Genomic DNA, 15,499 nt, shown 5'->3' with positions numbered 1-15,499 from the left:
ATTCATTTGGTTGACATAATCAACAACAATAAAAAAAAAAAAAAATTAATGTCTTAATAAATTTGTTTACATGTATTTTGTTTTGGACATGAAGTACAAACTAACATTCCTATTTCAGCCTTTTTTTTTTTAATGTGATGACTTATATAATTATTCTTAATTTTGGAAATCACACAAAGTAAAAAAACATGTTTTATATTGAAATATTTTGTAATATAAAATGAATCATGTTATTATAAATTCATTTACATTATTATTAGTATATAGATACCATTGATGAAATATCTTTTAATATTACCTATATTAAAAGAAAAAATTGAGAAATAAATTTCTTCTCAATTCAAGCTTTCATGCCTTAGTGGTAATGAAAGAAAAATAATAGTAAATATATTCTACTGATATTTAAAAAAACACAACATAAATAAGAGCTTTTTTTAGTCAAATGTATAAGAAAAGAAAAATTAAGAGCTTATGATTAATTTATCTTTTACAAATAAACATCCAGTCAATTATTCTATATATTTGTTTCTTTACTAAAAAATATAATTAAATAACAAGTAATTTTAAAAATAACAAATAATTAATTATTATATTAACTAAATTAAATATTATTTTATAAACTAAAAAATTATTGGTATCTAAAATAATTTCTATTATTAATAAAAAATTAGAAAACAGTTTCTAAACTAACATTAACTAATGTTTTAGTTACTAACTAATGATAGATACCACACTTTAGAAATACTATAAATTTTTTTAATAATAAAAATTACTTTAAATATCAATAATTTTTTAATTTATAAAATAATATCTAATTTAATCAATATAATAACTAATTATTTTTATTTTTAAAATTAATTGTTATTTAGTAATTTTCTTATACTGTTTATTTTTCGGAATGAATTTTCAATCAAACTTAATTTTGTGATATAACTTTTCAAAATCATAAATTATTGTTTTTTTTATTATATAAACTTGACAAAATAATTGATTGAAAAATACACGGAGAAACATCAATAAACTTGCTTTCAAATATGAATCAACTTATATTGATTTTATAAAAAATCATTATAAACTTATATTAAGAATATAAACCCCAAAAGATATCATAATCATAGAAATGAAATCATTTAGTTCAAGCTTCAATTATAATCATGAAATACATAAAAATTGTTTATCACGAAACATAGTGTAAAGCAAATGATTACCATATAAACATTCCTAACAACAAAAAATGTACACTTATGAGAATAAACAAATATAGAAAAGCATGTAAGAGGCACAACATGAAACCTTTTTAGTCTTCAAGAATAAAACACATTAACCAAACAAAAAAAACCCTAATGTTTCACCTTTTTTCCAACATATATGACAACATTACTAGCATCATAAGCACAATAGACTATAAGTATCATGAAAACAAATTTTATTCTTTCATATTAAATAAAAATAGAATGAATTTATATCATGATAAATAAACTCAGAAAAGTATGTAAGAAGTACACCATCCAAACATTTTTTTTTTCTTGAACAATGAAACACACCAACCAAACAAAAAAAACTATAAAGTTTCACATTTTCTTCCACTTATATGACAATATTATTAAGAGAAGAAAAAAAATGTAAATATCTTAACATGAAAACAAAATTTATACCCCATATAAAATGAAAAACAACATGAACTTATATCAAAATAAACAAATCTAGAAAAATATGAAAGAAACTCAGCTTAAAGAATGAAATTTCTTTTAACAACCAAATCAAAGACATTAAAAAAAAAACCTTAAAATCTCACATTTCTTCAACTTAAAATGAGTATATTGCTAAAAAAATAACTGAACAACAGAAGAAGTAGAAATTCAACACGAGATCCATTTTTTTTATCAACAATAAACAATAAATAAATATGAATCATTCTAAGGTGATTCAATCCTTATACAAGAATTTATCCATAATCTTCATCACAAGACTTACTCCAAAATCTACCAAAACAGAACTCTTTTAACTAATCCATAGAAAGACAACATGGGATCCATGAATCAATTTATTCAAACAATTCAGATACATAAAACAAATTTATCTCAAATAAAATGAATAAAAGAAAGCTCTCATAGAACAAGGTAGACTCTTGTGCAATGTGTTTTAAAGTTGTACCATAATGCACCTTATTATTCTACAAATAAACTATTTATTTTTGTCGTCATCCGATTATTTTTATTTTTTTCATGTCTTCTCTTTTGATTTTTTTAAAAAAATGTTGAAAGCTAAATCATACAAATAAAGATAATGTTATTTTATTGACAGTAAATTTTATTTAAATAAAAATAAAATATTTTGAATTATTAAAAAAAAAAATTAAGTTCATAAATTTCTTAAAAAATATATGTATATTTACATTATTATTTTTTTTATATTTTGAGAAAAAACAGAAATAGTTAATATTATGGAGAATTAAAGCAAAAGGAAAGAGAGAAAGAGAGGAATTGCGTGGCGAAGGTAAGAGAAACGCAGCGTCGCAGCAACGAACAACAGCGCAAACAATGCTCTCTTTTATCTTCCTTCACAATCCATCACTCTAACCTTCGCTTCCTCTTCGGTGAGTGTGCCTTCTCCCTTTCAATTCCTCTTTTTCTCCTCTCATTGCTTTCTCCGATCTCAATTCTCCTCTCTCTCTCTCTCTGCATTCCCCCACATTCATTCATTCATTCCCCTTTTCCCTTCTCTCTCGCTTCCTCCGTTTCCCCTTTCCTTTTCAATCTCTCCGATTCAACTTCTCTGATGTTTTTTTTCCCCATTTTTTGATTGAGTTCGTGGTGTTTGTTGTTATGCGTCGCTTTGGATACATTTTGCTTGCCTGATTGTGTGTTTTCGTTGGGAATTTCTTCAAACCAAGGGGATTAGGGTATGGTGTGTTGCCACATTTCGCAACTGTTGAATGCTGGATTGCTTTGATTTGATGCTAGTGTAGAACAATTGAGAAAAAAAATTGTTGTGTTTGGTGGAAACTGGAAAGTGGATTTGATTGAGATATGAGGTATAAGAGGTATAAGGAAGTAGGTTTTTGAGAAGAGTTTTTCTTTTGATTGAGGTTGACTTGAGGTCCTGAGGGGTTTTGATTTTTTTGGTGCCTTGACCTGAGAGGCACCAGCAGGTTGCATTGCCTGTCTAACAGAAGAGAGGTAGGTGGCAGTAGGTTGCATTGTATGTCTAGCAGGAGAGAGGTGCCATTGGCTTGCGTGTGACGTAAGAAAGATTGTCGAAGACCTGACAATTCGTTAGATGTCTGGATATTTGGAGTGTTTTTTAACAGCTGCTAGTAGGGTGTGTGAGCCGACAAGGCTTGCTAAAGGTGCCACGGGTGTGGGCTGGGGCAGCATCTCAATCAGCAGTAATGAGGAATCGCGATCCAATCTGCCACCTCACTGAACTAGCTCGTATGTGTAACGGAAGAAAGGTACCAATAGGTTGCTTGTCTAATAGAAGTATGGCGTCAAAATTCGGACAGTTTTGTTGATTTTATTTTGTCCAAATTAGCATCGAAGTTAGCATTTTAGAAGGCTGTACATTTTGAGCTTTTTCTTACAGCTACTGGTAGGGTGCGCTGTGGATGGACCAAAAGGGATTGCCGAAGGGGCCATAGGCATTGGCTGGGCAGTACCTCAATTAGCATGAGGCGCCAATCCATTCTGCCACCTCACCAAGTTCGATGTGCCTTATGGCGCATATGTTATGTTGTTTTCCTTTGTCAACACTTCTATGGTAAGTGAAACTAAATGGCAGAAAAATTATATCCTTTCCTTAGTTGTATACCAAATGCTGGCAATTAATCAGCTGTTTTCCATGAAATCAGTGCAGCCTCATTGCTATTTTTTTAGTCTACGCCTGCATTGCTTGCTGTTTAGAGTCCCAAACACTCGACGGTGACAACTAGTAATTTATTTAGACTATTTATCACTTCTTCAGTGTAAGATTTAGATGATTGAGCATGCTATGTTATTTATGGCTATCAATTACTCTATCATTTCAAAATACTTTTCGGGTTTTTCACTAATTAGTTTTTTCAACTTATCCTTGTATTTTTTTTGGTATTTTAATATGGAATGAGAACATTTATGAAATGGGAACGTAATGTAGTAAAAAGGAACTTATTTTTTTCTTAAAATTCTAAATATTTGCAACTTTCTTAATCCTTTGCAAAACCTTAAAACGACAATTATTTGGAAACAGATCTAATACGTAGGTGCTAAATGCAAGTGCCTTACTTGCACTAGAAAAGGCACGTATAAGGCATTAGTGATACACTTCATTGAAGATAGGGTGCCTAACTAGTAAGCTGGGCTGACCCATTTTGATGGCTGGCCTCAAAGTTTTTAGCAATGTGCCTTTCCATGGATTGGTTGATATTTCTAGGTTCTGTCCATTTATCTATAAAAGAAAGGAAATTATCAGGGGAAAAAATATAGCTGATTTCATATTTACTAGAATTTGAGTTTAGGATCTAACTTAATCATACAAAAACCAATTTGTAAGTTGAAGACTGGACACACCTTATAAGGATTACTTTTGCCATATATCTTGTCAATGGGAGTGAGAGTCAACATTAGGGATGACAAATGAATCTGTCTTTGCGGGTATTGTTTGAACCTGTCCTGATTTTGATGGGGAATCCATGCTTTGATTGGGTACGAGTATGGGTAATACCCAATTTTTTTCAATTGGGGACAGGGACTGGTATGTACATATCCGCCCTGTCTCCATACCCATCTCAATACCCATCCCTGTCCTCAGACTCCTCCTTGTCTTAAATTACTAAACATTTTTAATTTATTAGATAACCTAAAAACCTTATATTAGTTTTTCTTTGGTCCTTAGTTTTGTAACATAACTCTAGGTCATACATTTGATCATTTTTACTCTTTTCTATAATTATTTAACCTTTATCAACGGTTGTTTTATACTCTCTTTTAATATTTATACCATTATAATTTCTTTCTTGATGTTTGACAATGGAGAAAAGAAAATGTGTATTCTTTTGACAATGAAAACACTGGGTACAAGTATACTTGCTCCCCGATGATGATGAGATAAATAATTCATACCCGTTGAATATGGGATGTGGATTAGAATGGACTTTTTACTTCAGGGTTGGGGATGGGGATGGAATAGTCAAACTCGGACCGTCCCGTTGCCATCCCTAGTCAACATACCTTCTCTGACACAAGACTAGACACTTGAAGTGTGGACAAATGTGGGTCACCCAATAACAATTCCCCTTCGGGACTAGAAATAGACATTTGTGGAATAGATAATTAGGGTGGTCCTATAATAGATATATGTTAGGCTATGATATCATATTAAAATTTGGTTTTAGAGGTTAACTTAACCCTACATAAAAACAACTTGCTTGTCAGGTGAGGATTGTACAAAGCTTGTAAGATGACATTAGCCATACCCTTAATCAATGTGGGATATTAATAATATTGTTAGAATACCTATTAAATATAGGTAATATGTAGTTATACTGGAAAACTACTATATGTTCTACCTATCTCTGTCTGTACCTAGAACTCTAGTTCTGATTTTTTTATCTTTGCTCTTCTTTGTACTCATTGTATCAGAACTATCAATATAAATATGAGAACATAAGACTCTCACTATAGTCTCTTTTATCTATCTCAAGTTGGTATTAGAGCGGGTTGATCTCGCTCTGCTGCTCTTAGTCTCCGGTGGAATATCTATTGTACGCTTCGCTGTCGCAGTTTTCTCAGGTAACCTTCAGATCTAGAGTGTCTCTCCAAGCGACGACCAACCTCACTGATTCTGGAAGTAGAATCTACTCCACGCACTGCTAGGCACTTAGTTTTGGTTCGCCGCTAAAAATTCCAGGAAACAGTGTTGGCAGAAATATTATTTAATATTTTTAAATTTCAACAATAAATGAAACAGTACTCGGTGTTGATTTTAATGTCATTGTGGAAACTCTTTAATTAGATATCGTGATTCTGATTTCTTGAATTCCAGGCTGCATATAAGGTCTTGAATACACATCTCATACATTGGGACTCTATTAATTGTATGTCAAAATTTTGATTACCATTGATCAAGGTTTCGAATGCATAGGAGGAGGCCATCTTTTGCTTCCTTTCTTTGTGGGTGTGAGAAGTAACCTTCCTTTCTTTCCCTTAACCTCCATCACCCTGGTGAAGTTTTACTAACTCATTGTAAAGCTATGCTTGTTATGCCAATTGGATTTGCACAACTATAACAAAAACTCTCGGAATTGTTGAACATTTCAAGTATGATACCAGTATTTTTGTTTCATTTGATGTGTGATGGAGTCTTCAATCTAATTTTCATTTGTGCTTCTGCTATTGTATACTTTTGTGTGTCTGATTTCTCATGTTTCTTTCTGAATTTGTCTCTAGATTATAAAAATGGACAGATCAACTGGCCATAGTGGCGGTGGAAGTGTGGACATGTTTCTACCAAATTATAAGTTGGGGAAAACACTTGGCATTGGATCCTTTGGGAAGGTGAAAATTGCAGAGCATGTACTGACTGGTCATAAAGTTGCTATAAAGATCCTTAACCGCCACAAGATAAGAAGTATGGAAATGGAAGAAAAAGGTCTGAGTCATTTGCACACATATAATATTTACTGTTTATCTAACTGTGGGACCTGATTTTCATTGTTTTCAGTCTTCCTATACTTTTCAGTCAAGTTTATGTATATATGTACATGTATAGCTGCATTGCTATATCATTAGTTTTGAAATTCTTCATGTTTGATACCACTATGTTGTGGTTGGATAATGTTGAAAATTTCCTTAATTGTTGTGATCCATAGCTGCCTTAACTCCAGCCAATTTGAGTTGGTTGAAATCTTGAAGATTGAGTAGATGTTGACTCTAGGGGGTGGGTTAGGAGTTAAATATGCTACCTAGCTGAATCACTTTACTTATGGTTTTCACATTTTGCATGATTGCTACTGGTAACTAGCAAATGGTTGAATATGCTTACAAGTTACAACGTTTTTTTTTCTTCTCCAATTTGTTGCAGTTAGAAGGGAAATCAAAATTTTAAGATTGTTTATGCATCATCACATTATTCGACTTTATGAGGTCATAGAAACCTCAACAGACATATATGTTGTTATGGAATATGTGAAATCTGGAGAGCTCTTTGATTACATAGTCGAGAAGGGTAGGTTGCAAGAGGATGAAGCCCGCCATTTTTTTCAGCAGGTGTAATTTGTTATATTTTTGTGTGCTCCAGAAATTTATGCTTGTCACTGATTATTTAATCTAGTTTGTCTTCTGGAACTATGGAAGCAGATAATTTCTGGTGTGGAGTACTGTCACAGGAATATGGTGGTTCATAGAGACCTGAAGCCTGAGAATTTACTTTTGGACTCCAAATTTAATATCAAGATTGCTGATTTTGGCTTGAGCAATATCATGCGTGATGGTCACTTTCTTAAGACAAGTTGCGGAAGCCCTAACTATGCAGCTCCAGAGGTTTGTAAATAATTGGATTGTAATTGAATAGGATATTAATATTATTACTACACCACTATTTTTGAGAATTTACATTTACATCCTTTTGTGGTTAATCTATCAGAGGTTAAACTGTTTTTCATAGGTTATCTCTGGGAAATTGTATGCTGGACCTGAAGTAGATGTCTGGAGCTGTGGTGTAATTTTATATGCCCTTCTCTGTGGCACTCTTCCTTTTGATGATGAAAACATTCCCAATCTCTTTAAAAAAATAAAGGTAATATTGTTCTCAATTTTCCTTTTTCTGTATATGGTTTTCAAAAGACTGAGTGAAATTTCCTGCCACTGTCATATCAAGTTATTTTCTGGCATTGTTGCTGATGGAGATTATGACAAATCTAGAATGGCTTAATACCTTTTAGGTCAATACTTATTATATCTTTAGCTGTCTTTGTTTAAAGGAAGGTTAATATTGTTCCTCTATGTTGCAAAAAAATAAGTTGATTTTCAGTAACTCTGGTAGTTATGAAAGACTACACGGAAAATCAGTAAATTATCTTTATAATCTTTAATAAAGGCATTACTAACCTGCAACAGTAGATAATTCTTGGTGACCCACTAAAACAATATTTATATTATTTCATTTAGTTTGTTCAATCTTGTATGTTAAAATGTGATGATGGTTTTGGATTTATCCATTGTATATTCCTACACTAAATGATGTTATCTATCTGTAAACAGATTTAGTTTTGCTTCTGATGCATACCTTACTAATTACCATTTCTTGTAGGGTGGGATATACACTCTTCCTAGTCATCTATCACCTGGTGCTAGAGAATTGATACCAAGGATGCTTGTGGTGGATCCCATGAAGAGGATGACCATACCTGAGATACGTCAACACCCATGGTTCCAAGTTCGTCTGCCACGTTATTTAGCAGTGCCACCACCAGATACACTGCAACAAGCCAAAAAGGTTTGGATTTTACTGGATTTTGGGATTCATTTTTATTAAGTTATGGTCCATACTAAAGAAAACTTAGATCTAAAGAAAAACAAAGAAATTTTTTATCTGAAAAATACCAATTCTGTTATCCCTTTTCTAATTTCTCAAAATGAGAGATACAATTTATATAAGACAATCATGAAGCATGTAAAGCAGCCTTCACTGATGTGGGACTAAACTCAATATATGTAACACAAATAACCACTTTGCTAATGTGACAAATGTCATTCAGTTTTACAAAATCAGAGGTTTTATTCTATTACTCTGTTAGATAAATAGTATTTTTGTATATTTAACTCTACATGATTGTCACTTGCCAAAATATTGGTGGAAAAAGCTGTATGTTTTTGTCAATGTGTTTGGAACCATGCTATTGTTAGTCGTTAAAGTTACTTTAATTCAGTGGTATTGGAGGTGAAGTAAAATGAGGCATTTGCTGAATCGTGTAAGCCGAGGCCAAACAATTGTGTTTCTTTAGATTTGTCAATTTCATTTTCCTTTTTAAAAATGACCTTTAGTTCGTGAAATTGGTCTGCTTGCACCTTTATCTGTTAATTTTATTTTGTCAAAATATACCACCTTTATATCAAAGTGGTTAGATATAAGCGTCGAGTAAATTTACAAGCCATCTGTTAGGATTCCCAATAACAGAAACCAGTGTATGAGTGTTATTGAATTGTAAAGAATTGAGCCAAAGCTCTTTTAAGGTCACAACAAAGGCCTCAGGTCCTGCAAGAAAGCTATTCTCTTTTAAGGTTACAACCAGTGCCTCAGGTCCTTCAAGAAATCTATCTCTATTTCTGTAAAAAAAACAACTGACAATTACCCTTGCTTGCCTCACATCTTTCCTATATTCCTACTACTCTCCTAATCAAATTGCCAATTCAGCATAATTCCCTTTCCTTTTGCATTCCTTTGCCTTCTGGAATGAAGTATTTGGATCACATGTAGCTTTGGACCGTGTTCAAATGCAATAATTGTCCCAACCCAACTCTTAGGTCATCTAATTTTAGCCCATAACTTAATATTCTATCACGATATACCTTTATGGTTTTTGTTTCTTTTTGCATTTCTATAGCATACTGAATGTTTCAGTGGGTTTTGTGTCTATTTTTTTTATAGTTCAACATCAAACACGTAAATATTGCTGATTGTTTGTTACTTGATATGTAATCAATCAAAGAAAGGAAAATCAACGAATATTATGGTTTTGTAGATCGACGAGGAGGTTATTCAAGAAGTGGTTAATATGGGATTTGACAGAAATCAATTGGTTGAATCTCTTGCGAATAGAATACAAAACAAGGTTTGCGATCTTCATTTTCACCTCAAGTGTACCTGCCAGATCATCTCTTATTTCTGTCTATGAATTTCAGGGTACTGTAACATACTATTTGTTATTCGACAACCGGTTTCGTGTGTTTAGTGGTTATCTTGGAGCTGAATTTCAAGAGACAATGGTGGGTTTGTGGTATAATCATTGGAGGTTTTCTATTCTAGATATTACGTTGGTGTCTTTTTAAAACAGGATAGGCTCATTAGTTATTCTTTTAATGTGACTGCATAGGATTCTGGTTTCAACCGGGTCCACTCCAGTGAAGTTGCTCCTCCAGTTGTTGGACACCACAGCACTGGGTATATGGATTATCAGGGAGTAGGATTGCGGCAACAGTTCCCTGCTGAGAGAAAATGGGCCCTTGGTCTTCAGGTGCTATATTTTACCTATTAGCTGTTTCATACTGAACCTGATTCAATAACAAGTTTATTTTCCATGCTTAGTGTATTTAATTTGTACTACTATCACCAAGATGGTTCCTAGTTTAACGAAATAATTATGTCAATTGTCCTGAACTGGTTCCATCTATCTTGTGAGTGAGACATCAAATTTGTTGATTGAAGGTGTTTATGTGTGCAACTTGTTTGCAAATTCTCATTTTTAATGAGTTCTAGCAACACACTTTCTAATACATTCTCCATTATTAGTTTAAATTTATTGGAAATTACAAAATCGTAAGTGAGTCATAAAATATAAAAATACTGAGACTCAACTTTTTTTCCCTTTAAAGAAATTTCAATCAATAGTAGTGTGCTACTAAATTGCTAGCATTGTCCATTATTAATAGTTGCTAGCTATAAGAAATATTGAACTTCTGATGTACTTGTTTGGTAGTTACTTGTGATTGAGGTTTTTGTTGGTTATGTTTGTTAAATTGTGACAGTCTCGAGCGCAACCACGTGAAATAATGACTGAGGTCCTTAAAGCTCTGCAAGAATTAAATGTTTGTTGGAAGAAGATTGGACACTATAACATGAAGTGCAGATGGGTTGCTAGCATTCCTGGTAATCATGAAGGAATGATTAACAATTCTGTGCATAGTAATCATTACTTTGGAAATGATTCCAACATCATTGAAGATGAGGCTGTTTCTAAGTCAAATGTGGTAAAGTTTGAAGTGCAGGTAATTTATCTTGACAACCATAATATCTATTGTGCTTGGATTTGAATGGGATGTTTATTTACAAGGTTGGAGGGTGTTTTTTGCATTGTTTTTTTAGAGCCTTAGCTCCGTAAACTTCCGACTATTTCCCTTCCTCCTACCTCCTTTGTTTTTAATATTAGAAAATTTGACTTGTTCTTTGGGTTTACAATATAATAATCCTTTCATTGCAATGGTTATTAGTATGCTAGTAATCCATAATTTGGCAAATGATATTTTATTGTATACTTGTTCTTCTGTCGTTATTGGATACTACTATTGTCATTTTTTTTACTCGAACATTCTGAACCTCTGATAATTTCTTTGGCAGCTTTACAAAGCTCGTGAGGAGAAGTATCTCCTTGATCTTCAAAGGGTCCAGGGCCCCCAGTTTCTTTTCTTGGATCTCTGTGCTGCTTTCCTTTCACAGCTTCGTGTACTCTAGCGTGAAGCTCACAAGTCACTAAGGATGTTGCATGTGAATAAGCTTACATTGTACATACCAGTGCCCTTTCAGTATGATGGGTATATCTATCTCTCGGAACTTTTTAGCATAACCCCAGTTTTTTTGGGTTATCATGATTGAGGCAACTTACACAAGGCATTTGCTCCTAAATTTTCTCTTTCCCGTGAAATCCTTAAGATTTCAATGAAAGCATTTGGCTCCAACAGGGAGATCTGTTTATTGTATTGAACTTGGTGTTGTAATTGACTGCTTATGTCTGTTGCTGGGAAGCCGAGGGGTTGTTTGCCTAGGCTGCATCGAACATGAGTTTGCAGATAAGCATTTTCTCCCCGCTTCCCTACTCAATTGTGCTCCTTTTATGGATGCATGTTATTTCACAAATCATAGTTTATGTATTTTAGAATCTCTGTTCTGTAAACCTTATTTTTCGGGCAGTCTTAGTTAGTTATGATTAATCAGGCTGCTTCATCCTTGTCTTGTGTATTCCTATCTTGATTACATTATCCTTTTCCGCATCCCTTTCTATCTTTTCCACCTTCATGTTGGGTTGCATTTCCATGTTGAGACATCTTAGTTATGAAACTTTCCTCTTAAACGGTGTCTCTGTATTTCGACATGTATTGGATACGGACGATAATGAAGTTTTCAATTCAAAATGTATTTTTTTTTTAATTATATAAATTAAAAATTAAGATTTATTTAAATAAAGTTATTCAAATATAAAAAAATTCTAACTCGTCTATCTAAAATCCAAAAAAAAAAAAATCTATTTAAAACATTTCGTCACTTTCTTAAAAGACACTTTAGTTTAAATTCATTTAAGACAAACTAACAACTTTAAAATATTTTCCATGTTTATAAAAGAGATTAAATAAAAACACTCAATAATATATATATATATATATATATAATCTAAATATTTTTTATATATAAAATTTGTTTCTTATTTTTATAATTACAATAAAATCTTATACAAAAATTTAGTTAATATAATGATTAATTATTTTTGTTTTTAAATTTAATTATTTTTTTGTAATAATAAATGATAAACCCCATTTAATTAATAATATTATAAATTTAAAATATGTATAGAATTAAGTTATTCCAGTTATCATTGTATTTAATAAGATTATACTCTTAATTTAAAGCATACTTTTTCATTGATAAATGCTGCTTATATTATTAATTGGCCAATATTTGCAATTATTAAGGCTATAAAGAAAGGCAATATACAACATATATATATATATATATATATATATATATATATATATATATATATATATATATATATATATATATATATATATAAACAAACTAAATTACTTTTTAAAAAAAATTGCATATCTTAACTTCCACATCTCTTCCATTAAAAAACTAATCTCAAATTCATTGTCAATAATGGCTTCTGTTACAGGTTGAAATTCAATGTTACTCATTGATACTAACAATTATGAATAAAATCAGAAACTATAGCAGAAGAAGATGTTACTTCATGCTTACTACAAAGTCTAATGTTACATAAAATGAATGATATTGCTAATTGAATGAACCGTTTTCTAGCAAGTTAACAAAGCAAATTGGAGGAAGATCTAGTGAATTCCAAAGTAACAGTTCCCCATCAACACTAGAAGAATCCATGTCAGTTGTTGTTTGTTGGTGGTGTTCTTCCTGTTTTCCATCCATTGCTTCCATGTACTCTTTCACCTCTTCATTCTTCTTAAGTCTGTTTTTGCTACAAGCCATTTGAAGGCTGCTTAATTGATCAGTTATTCCTCTTCCTTTCATGTTTCCTGATTCAAGTTTCAACTTCAAGCATTCAGGTATTCCATTGAAGGCATAGAGAGAGGCTGAGAACTTCCTCTCATATGTCATTCTCTTCATCACAGCTCTAAGCATTGAAGGCTCATCACCACCATAGTTCTCTGCCTCCACAGGCTCCTCCATCTCTTCAGCCATCTCAAAAGGAGAGTAGTAACTAGGTGGAGCAATGTTGTCTAGGAACCTAAAATCATGGACATCAAAGTTAGTATCTGTGCCTTCTTCTTCACTGTCCTCCACTCCTGAGTTGCTGTCATTACTTGAAGTCTGTGGTGTCACAATGTTGGTTTTGTATTGCACATCCACTTTTGTCCCCCCATCTTTTTCAGTCAAACATGATTCAAAACTACTAGTAATGTAGTCAATTTGTGCAGTGTTGTTGATGAAGTCATTGTTGCTTGCGCTATAATCTTCAGGGTCATTGAGAAAATCAGTGAATTGGTCAATTGAGAATTGTGTTGAACCATCACCATATGCATCAACTTCTTGTTGCATATGTTGGTGGTTGATGAGAAGTGAGGTGGAGGTGGAGGAAGAGGAGCAGGTGTTGTTGTTGTTGTTCCTTTCTTTAAGCCTCTGAAGGAGGAGATTGGTGATTTTTGAGGAAAGTGCTGGACTTGTGGAGGATTGAGAACATGGCCAGAAGTTTGTCCTTGTGTTTGCACCTCTAAGCAAGCAAGCAGCCTCATCATAGGCTCTTGCAGCTTCCTCAGCAGTGTCAAAAGTCCCCAACCACACTCTTATCTTCTGAATGGTGTCTTTGATCTCAGCCACCCATCTACCTGATGGCCTTTGCCTCACCCCAACAAACCTCTTCCTGGCTCTTTGGACTCCTCCAAGTGCTGCAGCCTGTTTCATCATCTCATCCCAAGCCATGCTTCCCTCACATATCTCTCTCTCTTCAACTACTTCACCACCCTTTCTCTTCCTTGCCATCTACCCTTCTGAGGTTTTCTGCTTCTTGAATTGGTTAGGCTTATAGGGTGGTGATGATTCTTCAAGAGCACTAACTCCTATGCTTGCTTGGTTTTGTACTTTGGTTAAGCTTATATTAAAAGGGTGAGTGTTAGAAGGAACTGAAGTTTGGTTTCTATGTTTTGCCTTAGCTGGTTTGTGCTTCTTTTATATGTGTCAAAAATGAGTGTCTCTTTGAACTAGTTGTGTTTCAGATCTGACCAGGTCACACTTATTAGTTTCTTTATGATTTCGGCTTCTATATCCAAACATTTGGCGGTTTCTGAGGCATTGTAATTGGTGAAGATTGTTTGACTTGGACAAAGGGCAAATAGATTTGTATTGTATGATGGAACTTGAGCATATTCTATGCCACAGTGCAAGCCTCAATAGGTCATTTACCACTTCATAAAATCTTTCCCTGTGATCCAAAGCTACAAACTAAAATTGTGTGATCTATGATCTTTCTTTATTACAATTTTCTTGTCCTTCTCACATTCCACCCTCCATTGCCACTTTGTCCAAGGCAAGAACTGAAATGTGAGACAGAGGGCTTCACACTCAGCTGCCAAAAAAGACACCATGTAAAACAACCTCAGTAGCCGAAACCTATGTGCTTATACAGCAGAAACTAGACTATTTTACAAGCTGCAGTTGATATTTGGATTTTACCTTACTTATTATATAGTCTGGTTTATTTTTCCATTATCAACTTTGATACTTTATGAACATTTTCCATAGATCCACTCATGTATGTTTTGTGTAGGGAATAGAATGAGAGTAAAAAACAAAAGTACATTGTAGATATGGTAAGTACAGGTAATACTACTAACCTTTGTTTAGGAATTCAAGGTTATCAATACTTGTTCACTTTCTTTTCAGGTAATTAAACTTATAAGTATGGTTAATGTTATCTAATTAGATTTAGAGTTTCACATCAGTAATATACATGCTAATCAACTCTATTTGGAAAACCATACTAATAATATCTGTATCCTCAAACTACATAGTTATTTGTAAACCATATTACATAAGTTTATAATGCAATATTAATCCAAAACATTCATTCCTTCCAAGTTTTTGCATTGGAATGTGAAGAATGTTTCATTCCAACTTATTCCCTAACAAAGCACTACATTTAAGCGTAATTCAACCTTACAAAACTAACTTATAAAGTGAGATTTGCATATCCTTATATATTATGAAATGTCTTTATTTTCAGAAAATATGAAATTTCCAACACACCCCTCACATCGAAACCTGTCAACTCATACACGAG

The 15,499-nt window shown here is 32.9% G+C and overlaps 2 protein-coding genes across 5 annotated transcripts; one reads left to right on the top strand and one right to left on the bottom strand.

Moving 5' to 3' along the window:
• The first annotated feature begins 2,437 nt into the window (after positions 1-2,437).
• LOC137836930 (SNF1-related protein kinase catalytic subunit alpha KIN10) lies at positions 2,438-11,960 on the top strand. Of its 4 annotated transcripts, none has more exons than XM_068645727.2 (12): positions 2,480-3,454; positions 3,586-3,759; positions 6,426-6,627; positions 7,060-7,244; positions 7,335-7,517; positions 7,642-7,773; positions 8,287-8,472; positions 9,719-9,808; positions 9,879-9,962; positions 10,070-10,210; positions 10,722-10,961; positions 11,311-11,960. In XM_068645727.2, exons 2-12 carry the CDS (start codon positions 3,730-3,732, stop codon positions 11,422-11,424), a joined length of 1,587 nt encoding a protein of 528 aa, XP_068501828.2. In that variant the 5' UTR covers positions 2,480-3,454; positions 3,586-3,729; the 3' UTR covers positions 11,425-11,960. The 4 variants fall into 4 exon arrangements, with proteins under 4 accessions (XP_068501830.2, XP_068501828.2, XP_068501829.2 ...); XM_068645728.2 differs by having other exon boundaries at positions 2,483-2,596; XM_068645729.2 differs by lacking the exon at positions 3,586-3,759 and having other exon boundaries at positions 2,438-2,596.
• Positions 11,961-12,817: 857 nt separating this feature from the next.
• Positions 12,818-14,337, bottom strand: LOC137836378 (uncharacterized). Its single transcript, XM_068645107.2, has one exon. It carries the CDS (start codon positions 14,200-14,202, stop codon positions 12,985-12,987), a length of 1,218 nt encoding a protein of 405 aa, XP_068501208.2. The 5' UTR covers positions 14,203-14,337; the 3' UTR covers positions 12,818-12,984.
• Positions 14,338-15,499: the final 1,162 nt, after the last annotated feature.

This window comes from Phaseolus vulgaris, chromosome 4 (genome assembly GCF_051622355.1).
Source record: "Phaseolus vulgaris cultivar YP4 chromosome 4, ASM5162235v1, whole genome shotgun sequence".
Classification (NCBI taxonomy): Eukaryota; Viridiplantae; Streptophyta; class Magnoliopsida; order Fabales; family Fabaceae; genus Phaseolus; species Phaseolus vulgaris.
The sequence above is the reverse complement of the archived record's forward strand: the minus strand, read 5'-3'. Positions and strand labels throughout refer to the sequence as shown.

What these genes read in the sequence shown, in the direction of transcription:
- LOC137836930 (XM_068645727.2), top strand. Translation starts at nt 3,730, where the DNA reads ATGTTGTTTTCCTTTGTCAACACTTCTATG. An exon ending in CCCGCCATTTTTTTCAGCAG is followed by an intron (nt 7,245 to 7,334) that starts GTGTAATTTGTT and finishes CTATGGAAGCAG; the next exon opens with ATAATTTCTGGTGTGGAGTA. An exon ending in CACTGCAACAAGCCAAAAAG is followed by an intron (nt 8,473 to 9,718) that starts GTTTGGATTTTA and finishes ATGGTTTTGTAG; the next exon opens with ATCGACGAGGAGGTTATTCA.
- LOC137836378 (XM_068645107.2), bottom strand. Translation starts at nt 14,202, where the DNA reads ATGGCAAGGAAGAGAAAGGGTGGTGAAGTAGTTGAAGAGAGAGAGATA.